The sequence below is a fragment of the Nerophis ophidion genome, linkage group LG24 (assembly GCF_033978795.1).
Source record: "Nerophis ophidion isolate RoL-2023_Sa linkage group LG24, RoL_Noph_v1.0, whole genome shotgun sequence".
Taxonomy (NCBI): domain Eukaryota; kingdom Metazoa; phylum Chordata; class Actinopteri; order Syngnathiformes; family Syngnathidae; genus Nerophis; species Nerophis ophidion.
In genome coordinates, this window is record NC_084634.1 from 10,400,304 (window position 1) to 10,412,783 (window position 12,480).

Below are 12,480 nucleotides of genomic sequence, written 5' to 3' on the forward strand. Positions count from 1 at the left end.
TATAAATATGTGTATTTCTGACCAATAATATGCAGATTTTAACCACTAATATGCATACTTAAATATGCATTTTTAAACAATAATATGCATTATTTTCAACCATTTATATTTATGTTAAAATATGCGTTTTTTAACTACCAATATACAGATTTTTATGAATATTTATGAACATGAATATTTAAATATGAATATTCTTGAACAATAATATGCATGTTTCTGACCAATAATATAAGGTGTTTTAACCAATCATATGCATATATATATATATATATATATATATATATATATATATATATATATATATATATATATATATATATAAAAGCATTTAAGTCTCACCTTAAAACTAATTTGTATACTCTAGCCTTTAAATAGACTCCCTTTTTAGACCAGTTGATCTGCCGTTTCTTTTCTTTTTCTTCTATGTCCCACTCTCCCTTGTGGATGGGGTCCGGTCCGATCCGGTGGCCATGTACTGCTCGCCTGTGTATCGGCTGGGGACATCTCTGCGCTGCTGATCCGCCTCCGCTTGGGATGGTTTCCTGCTGGCTCCGCTGTGAACGGGACTCTCGCTGCTGTGTTGGATCCGCTTTGGACTGGACTCTCGCGACTGTGTTGGATCCATTGTGGATTGAACTTTCACAGTATCATGTTAGACCCGCTCGACATCCATTGCCTTCCTCCTCTCTAAGGTTCTCATAGTCATCATTGTCACCGACGTCCCACTGGGTGTGAGTTTTCCTTGCCCTTATGTGGGCCTACCGAGGATGTCGTGGTGGTCTGTGCAGCCCTTTGAGACACTAGTGATTTAGGGCTATATAAGTAAACATTGATTGATTGATTGATTGATATATATATATATATATATATATATATATATATATATATATATATATATATATATATATATATATATATTATACCAATAATAGGCCCAACAGAAAACAGCAAATAAATAACAAATATATATTTTTAAATTCAATAAAGTGAGGCTGCAAAATTTAAAGCGCCACATGTCGAAGGGATAATGTACTGTACATTAAATGTATGCTTGAAAAGGTTTAACTAGAGCCAAATATTATTAAAAAAAATAAAATATGCATTTTTACTAACAATATGCATATATTTTTAAACATTTAAATTTACATTTAAATATGCAGATTTTTGACCAATGGTATACACATTTTTAACCAATTATATGCGTATATAAATATGTGTATTTCTGACCAAAAATGTGCAGATTTTTTAACCACTAATATGCTAATTTTAATATGCAAATGTTTGACCAATAATATGCATTTTTTCAATCATTTATATTTATGTTGAAATATGCATATTTTTTGACTACTCATATAGAGATTTTTATGACCAATTATAAGAAACATTTAAATATGCATATTTTGGACCAAAAATATGCAGATATTTTTTAAACCAATTATATACATGTTTTTTTTAACCAATAATATGAATATTTAAATATGCATATTCTTGAACAATAATATGCATGTTTCTTACCAATAATATAAATATGCACTTTTTAATTAATTATATGCATATATTTTTAAACATTTATTTTTACATTTAAATATGCAGATTTTTGCCCAATAGTATACACATTTTTCAACCAATTATATGCATATATAAATATGTGTATTTCTGACCAATAATATGCAGATTTTAACCACTAATATGCATACTTAAATATGCATTTAACCAATAATATGCATTTTTCAACCATTCATATTTATGTTAAAATATGCCTATTTTTGACCACCAATATACAGATTTTTAACGAATATTTATGAACATGAATATTTAAATATGCATATTCTTGAACAATAATATGCATGTTTCTGACCAATAATATAAGGTGTTTTAACCAATCATATGTATGTATATATATATATATATATATATATATATATATATATATATATATATATATATATATATATATATTTTATACCAATAATAGGCCCAACAGAAAACAGCAAATAAATAACAAATATATATTTTTAAATTCAATAAAGTGAGGCTGCAAAATTTAATGCGCCACATGGCGAAGAGATAATGTACTGTACATTAAATTTATGCTTCAAAAGGTTTAACTAGAGCAAAATATTATTTAAAAAAATAAAATATGCATTTTTTTAATTAATAATATGCATACATTTTTAAACATTTATTTTTACATTTAAATATGCAGATTTTGACCAATGGTATACACATTTTTAACCAATTATATGCGTATATAAATATGTGTATTTCTGACCAAAAATGTGCAGATTTTTTTAACCACTAATATGCTAGTTTTAATATGCAAATGTTTGACCAATAATATGCATTTTTTTCAATCATTTATATTTATGTTAAAATATGCATATTTTTTGACTATTCATATAGAGATTTTTATGACCAATTATAAGAAACATTTAAATATGCATATTTTGGACCAATAATATGCAGATATTTTTAAAACCAATTATATACATGTTTTTTTAACCAATAATATGAATATTTAATATGCATATTCTTGAACAATAATATGCATGTTTCTTACCAATAATATAAATATGCAGTTTTTAATGAATAATATGCATATATTTTTAAACATTTAATTTTACATTTAAATATGCAGATTTTTGCCCAATAGTATACACATTTTTTAACCAATTATATGCATATATAAATATGTGTATTTCTGACCAATAATATGCAGATTTTAACCACTAATATGCATACTTAAATATGCATTTAACCAATAATATGCATTTTTCAACCATTCATATTTATGTTAAAATATGCATATTTTTGACCACCAATATACAGATTTTTTTTTACGAATATTTATGAACATGAATATTTAAATATGCATATTCTTGAACAATAATATGCATGTTTCTGACCAATAATATAAGGTGTTTTAACCAATCATATGTATATATATATATATATATATATATATATATATATATATATATATATATATATATATATATATATATATATATATATATTATACCAATAATAGGCCCAACAGAAAACAGCAAATAAATAACAAATATATATTTTTAAATTCAATAAAGTGAGGCTGCAAAATTTAAAGCGCCACATGTCGAAGGGATAATGTACTGTACATTAAATTTATGCTTCAAAAGGTTTAACTAGAGCAAAATATTATTTAAAAAAAATAAAATATGCATTTTTTAAATTAATAATATGCATACATTTTTAAACATTCATTTTTACATTTAAATATGCAGATTTTTGACCAATAGTATACACATTTTTAACCAATTATATGCATATATAAATATGTGTATTTCTGACCAAAAATATGCAGATTTTTTAAACCACTAATAGGCAAATTTTAACATGCAAATGTTTGACCAAAAATATCCATTTTTTTCAGCCATTTATATTTATGTTAAAATATGCATTTTTTTGACTACTAATATACAGATTTTTATGACCAATTATAAGAAATATTTAAATATGCATTTTTAGACCAATAATATGCATTTTTTAACCAATTATATGCATATCTAAACATGCCTTTTTTTAAACCAATAAATATGCAAATTTTCTTTGCAGCAATTATATTCATATTCAAATATCCATTTTTTTGACCAATAATATGCTTATTTAAATATGCATATTCTTGCCCAATAATATGCATCTTTAATGATGACGTCATCAAGCGATGACCCCCCCGCCTGCTTACATAATAACCCTTGACACACAAATAAAACGAAAACATGTGTTGACTTTTCTGCCACGAGATGGCGGCTTCGTCCACATGTGTGCCAAGAACTGTTCTTATATTATGCATTCATGCACATATTATGTTCATTTATGTACATTGTAGTATGCAGTGGTATACTTCTATGAAGGAAGATGTGCGTGTGGAAAAGTAGGGGTGGGCGATACAGCACATTTCGGAATCGACACCGATAATTGACCTTTCTTCCAAATGAGTACACTTAGTCAGGACGACGTAAAATATTCGTATTGATGCAGCAAAATAAGTTGAATGCAGCAAAATAAGGGACATAAGAAGCACAAACTACACAACTAGATTTAGTGACCCCGCCCTTGGTATTGACTGTGTCGATGTTTGTATCGCTCCTGGGCCACCGGAAACTCCCCGGATGGAAGAGTAAACACGACTGTGACGTCACATCGAGCTTCACCTGCAGCGGCTTGTCGGCGGCGGGAAGAGGAGGACGCTAAAAGACAGGAAAATAACACCGAAATGAGGATAAAAGACACAAAAAGAGGAGATTAAAAAAAAAGACAAGAGGACGAGCTTTGTTTCCGGCCAAGATATGTGTCTTCACATCAATGGAGTGGTGAGTTGGTTCATATCTGACAGCAAGTTATGTAAGATATGTATTATTTCATGTCACGCCATGTTGGGGAAGGAAGAACATACTTCAGTGACTTTCTTACATTTCTCATCTTTTATTCGCTCTTAATTCACACACGTTTTTTTTTCTGCGACAAAATTCATCTATTTATTCTTCAACTTCAACTTATTCTTATTCTTCTCCATATTTTGGCGTGCTCTACCTTCCACAGTTTTCACCCGATTCAAACCGTTCCAACTTCAAACTGTTCCGCCGATTCGGGAATCGATATTCCTACATTTCCCAGAATTCCAAGTTTTTTGGGGGACATTTTTCCCCATTCAAAATGAACTGGCCATTTTTCAACCTATCCACCTTCAACACATTCCACCATTCTGTAAAATTAAATTTTTTATAAATTAAATAATTATTCCAACTTCCAAAAAAAAATCCAGGATTTTCCAGAATTCCTGATTTTCCAAAGCCTTACTTCCACCCTTTTTTCTGGCGACTACTCCTTCCACATTTTTCAACGCATTTCAACCATCAAAACATTCCTCTTAATCAGGACAAAAACCAAAGTCGTTTTTTGAACTCGAAAAATTCCCGGTTTTCCCTTAATTCCCGGAATTTCGTAATACCGTTTCTCAATGTAACATGATAATTCTTCGACATTTTTCAACCAATTTGAATGAAATCAACACCAACCATTTAAACTCATTTAGGCCATTCAATTTTTTTTCTCCATTTTCCAAAAATTCCCGCTTTTCCCGAAATTCCCAATTTTCCTAAAATTCCCATTGAAATCAATGGAACATTCTTCCAAGTTCCATAATTCCCACATTTTTCATCAGTCCAACTTCAACTTATTCCTCTTCTTCTCCATATTTTGGCGCGCTCTACCTTCCACAGTTTTCACCCGATTCAAACCGTTCCAATTTCAAACTGTTCCGCCGAGTCGGGAATCGAAATTCCTACATTTCCCAGAATTCCAGGTTTTTTGGGGACATTTTTCCCCATTCAAAATGAATTGGCCCTTTTCAACCTATTCAAACCTTTCTACCTTCAACACATTTCACCACTCTGTAAAATTTAAATTTCTGTAAATTACATAATTTCTCCAAATTAAAAAAAAATTCCAGGATTTTCCAGAATTCCTGATTTTCCAAAGCCTTATTTCCACCCTTTTTTCTGGCGACTACTCCTTCCACATTTTCAACGCATTTCAACCATCAAAACATTCTTCTTATCCATCCATCCATCCATTTTCTACCGCTTATTCCCTTTCGGGGTTGCGGGGGGCGCTGGCGCCTCTTAATCAGTACAAAAAACTTTTTTGACCCGCAAAAGTTCCCGGTTTTCTCCGCAATTCCAGGAATTTCGTAATACCGTCCCTCAATCCAACATGATAATTCTTCGACATTTTTCGACCAATTTCAATGAAATCAACACCAACCATTTCAACTCATTTAGACCATTCAATTTTTTTTCTACATTTTCCCAAAATTCCCGCTTTTCCTGAAATTCCCAATTTTTCTAAAATTCCCATTGAAATCAATGGAACATTCTTCTAAATTCCATAATTCCCGCATTTTTCATCTGGTTCAAACCGTTCCAACTTCAAAATATTCAGCTTGTTCAGGAATTGTGTGCTGTATTTCAATAATTGTAAAAAAAAAATGTTTTCCTGGATTTCCCATAATTCCTTTTTTTTCTTTTCTTCTTTTTGCATATTCCCCATTTTAAATAAATTGGCCATTTTTGAAACTTCCACAATTCCCACATTTTTCAACTGATTCAAACCATTCCACCTTCTTTCAAACCATTTCACTTATCCCCACATTCAAAGTGCCATTTTTATACATTCAACAAATTTCCAGGAATTCTCGTTTTTTGGTAACTAGCTATTTCCACACATAAGTTCCACTATTTTTAAATTTTTCAAACCATTTTAACCATTTCCAATTCTGTAATACCATTGCTCAATTCAACGTGTTACTACTTCAACATTTTTCGACCGATTTGAAAAATTTCAACACCGACTGTTTGAACTCATTCAGACCATTCAAGTTTTTTTTTTTTTTTTTACCATTTTTAAGAAATTCCTACTTTTTCCGAAGTTCCGTTTTTTTTCCTGATATTCCCATTGATATCAATGGGACATTTTTAAAGTTCCACAATCCCCACATTTTTCATCCGATTCGAACCGGTCCCACTTCAATAAATTCAGCCTGTACTGGAATTGTGTGCTCTACTTCAACAATTCTAATCTTTACTAAAGCTTTAGGAGACCCGTCCTTACAATTGCGCTGATACCAGCATCTCGAAGTTGTCTGAAAGCCAAACGGAAAGAAACAACTTATGAAATACGAAAACAACCCCCACCCTGTCCAGAAAGGAATACAACCTCTTTGTTCAAATACAGATAAGGTAAAAAGGGAATACACCATACTCCCACATTCCAATGTCTTCAAGGTAAGGCACATAACTTACTTGCGGACATAGGATACAAGCACAAAGAGTACATGATCCACAGATAAATATATAAATATGAATCATAAATAAATGTATATGAAACACAAATAAATATATAAATATGGATCATAAATAAATATATGTGAACCACAAATACATGTATAAATATGAATCATAAATAAATATATATGAACCACAAATAAATTAAAAAATATGAATCACTAATAAATATATAAATATGAATAATTAATCAATATATATTAATCAAAAATAAATATATAAATATGAATCATAAATAAATATGTACGAACCACAAATAAATATAGAAATATGAATCATAAATAAATATATAACAATCACAAATAAATATATAAATAAGAATCATAAATAAATATATATAAATCACATATAAATGTATAAATATAAATCATAAATAAATATATATGAACCACAAATAAATGTCTAAATATGAATCACAAATAAATATATAAATATAAATCATAAATAAAAAAATATGAACCACAAATAAATATATAAATATGAATCATAAATAAATGTATATGAAACACAAATAAACATATAAATATGGATCATAAATAAATATATGTGAACCACAAATACATGTATAAATATGAATCATAAATAAATATATACGAACCACAAATAAATTAAAAAATATGAATCACTAATAAATATATAAATATGAATAATTAATCAATATATATTAATCAAAAATAAATATATAAATATGAATCATAAATAAATATGTATGAACCACAAATAAATATAGAAATATGAATCATAAATAAATATATAACAATCACAAATAAATATATAAATAAGAATCATAAATAAATATATATAAATCACATATAAATGTATAAATATAAATCATAAATAAATATATATGAACCACAAATAAATGTCTAAATATGAATCACAAATAAATATATAAATATAAATCATAAATAAAAAAATATGAACCACAAATAAATATATAAATATGAATCATAAATAAATATATATGAACCACAAATAAATGTAAAAATATGAATTACTAATAAATATATAAATATGAATAATTAATAAATGTATATTAATCAAAAATAAATATATAAATATGAATAATAAATAAATATGTACGAACCACAAATAAATATAGAAATATGAATCATAAATAAATATATAACAATCACAAATAAATATATAAATAAGAATCATAAATAAATATATATAAATCACATATAAATATATAAATATGAATCATAAATAAATATATATGAACCACAAATAAATGTCTAAATATGAATCACAAATAAATATATAAATATAAATCATAAATAAAAAAATATGAACCACGAATAAATATATAAATATGAATCATAAATAAATATATACGAACCACAAATAAATGTATAAATATGAATCACAAATAAATATATAAATATGAATCATAAATAAATATATATGAATCACAAATAAATACATACATATGAATCATAAATAAATATGTATGAACCACAAATAACTATATATAAATATGAATCATAAATATATATAAATCACAAATAAACATATAAATATGAATCATAAATGAATATATATGAACCACAAATAAATGTATAAATAGGAATAAAAAATAAATATATTAAAATGAACAATAACTAAATATATATGAACCAAGAATAAATATATAAATATGAATCATAAATAAATATATATGAACCACAAATAAATGTATAAATATGAATCATAAATAAATATATATAAACCACAAATAAATGTATAAATATGAATCACAAATAAATATATAAATATGAAACATAAATAAATATATATATATGATTCATAAATAGCACAAAGAAGTTCTTCAGTTTCCAGTAGGCATGAGAGAAGGAACAATCTTCATGCTTCAATGAGCTGCTTTACACTCAATTCTTGTGTGTGTGTGTGTGTGTGTGTGTGTGTGTGTGTGTGTGTGTGTGTGTGTGTGTGTGCGTGTGTGTGTGTGCGCCGAGACAAACATCACCGTCTGCTTTTGAAATGAATGCACTTTCATTTTTCTGACAGCCGGCCGAGATTTGAAGGGAGCGACACAGTGCCTTTGAGCAAGGCGTGGAAGACCAAAGTAATAGAAGACATGTCGGCGCTGTCAGGTGTTGACCTGCACTGACTCCGCCTCCTTTCCTCCACCGCAACCGACAACAACTCTATGAAAGAACAGCTGGCCCAGGTGACGCAGGTGATGTGGAACGATAAGGTCAGCCCACCTGATACTGGACAGGATGATATCGGCATTGATATCAGCAATGTCACAGGTACAATGCTTTTATTTAGTCGTTCTGATACTGAACAGGATGATATCGGCAATGATATCAGCAGTGTCACAGGCAATGTTCCCTCTAATTTATCATGTGTGTGACCAAACGCACAAACTCCCTGAGCATTCAGTGGAGCACATGTGAGTAACATCAGACTCGCACACTGTGGCCACACCAGCGTCACACCTGTCCCAAAGCTGACATCATAATAATTTAAATGTTTTATTGAAATAATTTTCTGAAATAAGTGATTTTGCCCTCTTACAATGACAATAACAAAAACACATGTTTTTCATGAACTATGTGCTAGTATTGTATGTCTGGCTGCAGGTCCTGCTTTTAAAAGAAATGTTATCCCTTTCAGAGATTACATTTAGTTCCTGTAACTTTCTGTCTGTAAAATACATCTTTTTATTAGCATTTATGAAATCTAGTGACAATATTTCATGAACAATATCCTTAGATTAACATTCTTAAAGGGGAACATCATCACAATTTCAAAAGGGTTAAAAACAATAAATATCAGTTCCCAGTAGTTTGTTGTATTTTTGGAAGTTTTTTTCAAAATTTTACTGGTCTCGGAATATCCCTAAATAAAGCTTTAAAGTGCCTTATTTTAGCTGTCTTCAAAACCACTATCCATTTTCCTGTGACGTCACACAGTGCTGCCAATGTAAACAAACAATGGGAATAGCCCAGCAAGATATAGCGACATTAGCTCGGATTCAGACTCGGATTTCAGCGGCTTAAGCGATTCAACAGATTACGCATGTATTGAAACAGATGGTTGGAGTATGAAAGTATTGAAGAAGAAACTGAAGCTATTGAGCGAATAGCTATTGACGCTATTCATAGCCATAGCATGGCCGAATAGCTGCGTTAGCATCGCCGGTAAAATGTGCGGACCAAACGATCAGGACTTTCGCATCTTGTGACACTGGAGCAACATAAATCCGTCGATTGGTAAGTGTTTTTTTCGCATTAAATGTGGGTGGAAGGAAACGTAATATAGTTGCAAATGCATCTGCAGGTTATCCATACATCTCTGTGCCATGTCTGCTTTAGCACCGCCGGTAAATAGCATGTTAGCATCGATTAGCGTAGCATGGATTAGCTGGCAGTCAACATCAATAAAACTCACTTTTGTGATTTCGTTGACTATCGTTGCAAATGCATCTGCAGGTTATCCATACGTCTCTGTGCCATGTCTGCTTTAGCACCGCCGGTAAATAGCATGTTAGCGTCGATTAGCGTAGCATGTTAGCATCGATTAGCTGGCAGTCACGCCGCAACCAAATATGTCTGATTAGCACATAAGTCAACATCAACAAAACTCACCTTTGTGATTTCGTTGACTTTATCATTGACAATGCATCTGCAGGTTATCCATACATCTCTGTGCCATTTCTGTCATCGCCGGTAAAATGTGGAGACACTCCTTTACATTCAATGGGGGTCTGGCGGCAGACACTTTCGCATCTTCGGGCCAGTGGTGCAGCTTGAATCCCTCCCTGTTAGTGTTGTTACACCCTCCGACAACACACCGACGAGGCATGATGTCTCTAAGGTTCCAAAAAATAGTTGAAAAAACTGAAAATAACAGATCTGAGACCCCAATGTTTACAATGTGTTGAAAATGAAAATGGCGGCTGTATTACCTCGGCGACGTCACGTTCTGACGTCATCGCCTCCAGAGCGATAAACAGAAAGGCGTTTAATACGCCAAAATTCACCCATTTAGAGTTCGGAAATCGGTTAAAAAAATATATGGTCTTTTTTGTACACCATCAAGGTATATATTGACGCTTACATAGGTCTGGTGATAATGTTCGCCTTTAATAAATGGCAGTAAAATAGGCACACATCCAATTGAGGAGTCAGAGTATTACAACCCGGCATTTACACATTGTGTGGCGTTGGGGTTGTCCGACTTTTTGTGTGGCCATAAACGCAACACTGGCAATGTCCCATGAGTGCTTGTGTTGGTGCTGGTGAGAGAGCGAGCGGCTAGTGTTGAAACAACGGATGACACAGTTGGTTTAAGCCTGGTTTGTATGGTAGAAAATTACTAGTTTTTATAGATAAAAGTTGTTTTTACTCCTATTTTTGGTTTGGTTACAAACAGTTTGCTCAATAAAGTGATTGATGGAATTCCTGTCCGTAAAGTGTCTCGACAGACGATAATTGAACTGTGTTGACAAAGATTGCTTTATTCATCGGGGCCACTCTTGTTGTCACTTGTCACTCATAGACTTGCATTGCAAAATCGTACAGAATAAATTGTAATGTGTTTATTTTGTTTAAAGTTCAGATGGGGTTTTTGATTTTCTGCGCGGCATTAATTTGCTGTGTGCAGAAGACGCGTGAGCAGTGCGCACCTTAGAGGTTACGTTGGTCACAGGTACAATACATCAATGTAGTAATCCTGATACTGGACAGGATGATATCGGCAACAATATCAGCAGTGTCACAGGTACAATGCTTCTATTTAGTCATTCTGATGCTGAACAAGATGATATCGACAATGACATCAGCAGAATCACAGGCACAACGCTTTTAATTAGTCATCCTGATACTGGACAGGATGAGACACGGGTCTCCCCATGTCTAGCATTAAAAGATTACAGTTGGTACAAAATGCGGCTGCTAGACTTTTGACAAGAACAAGAAAGTTTGATCACATTACGCCTGTACTGGCTCACCTGCACTGGCTTCCTGTGCACTTAAGATGTGACTTTAAGGTTTTACTACTTACGTATAAAATACTACACGGTCTAGCTCCATCCTATCTTGCCGATTGTATTGTACCATATGTCCCGGCAAGAAATCTGCGTTCAAAGGACTCCGGCTTATTAGTGATTCCCTAAGCCCAAAAAAAGTCTGCGGGCTATGGAGCGTTTTCCGTTCGGGCTCCAGTACTCTGGAATGCCCTCCCGGTAACAGTTTGAGATGTTACCTCAGTAGAAGCATTTAAGTCTCACCTTAAAACTCATTTGTATACTCTAGCCTTAAAATAGACCTCCTTTTTAGACCAGTTGATCTGCCGCTTCTATTCTTTTTCTCCTCTGTCTCCCCCTCCCTTGTGGAGGGGGTCCGGTCCGATGGCCATGGATGAAGTACTGGCTGTCCAGAGTCGGGACCCAGGATGGACCGCTCGCCTGTGTATCGGTTGTGGACATCTCTACGCTGCTGATCCGACTCCGCTTGGGATGGTTTCCTGTGGACGGGACTCTCGCTGCTGTCTTGGATCTGCTTTGAACTGAACTCTCGCGGCTGTGTTGGATCCACTATGGATTGAACTTTCACAGTATCATGTTAGACCCGCTCGAAATCCA

The 12,480-nt window shown here is 31.8% G+C and overlaps 1 protein-coding gene across 2 annotated transcripts in view; it reads left to right on the forward strand.

Moving 5' to 3' along the window:
• Positions 1–4,172: 4,172 nt before the first annotated feature.
• The window catches only part of cnstb (consortin, connexin sorting protein b), a 50,818-nt gene continuing 42,510 nt past the window's right edge, over positions 4,173–12,480 (forward strand). The window contains exons 1-2 of one of the 2 annotated variants that reach the window (XM_061885958.1): positions 4,173–4,352; positions 8,895–9,142. In XM_061885958.1, the coding sequence (XP_061741942.1) occupies positions 9,037–9,142 (106 nt within the window). In that variant the 5' untranslated portion in view covers positions 4,173–4,352; positions 8,895–9,036. Of the gene's footprint in view, positions 4,353–8,894; positions 9,143–12,480 lie in introns of those variants that run through there. The other variant, XM_061885959.1, reaches the window with a different exon arrangement.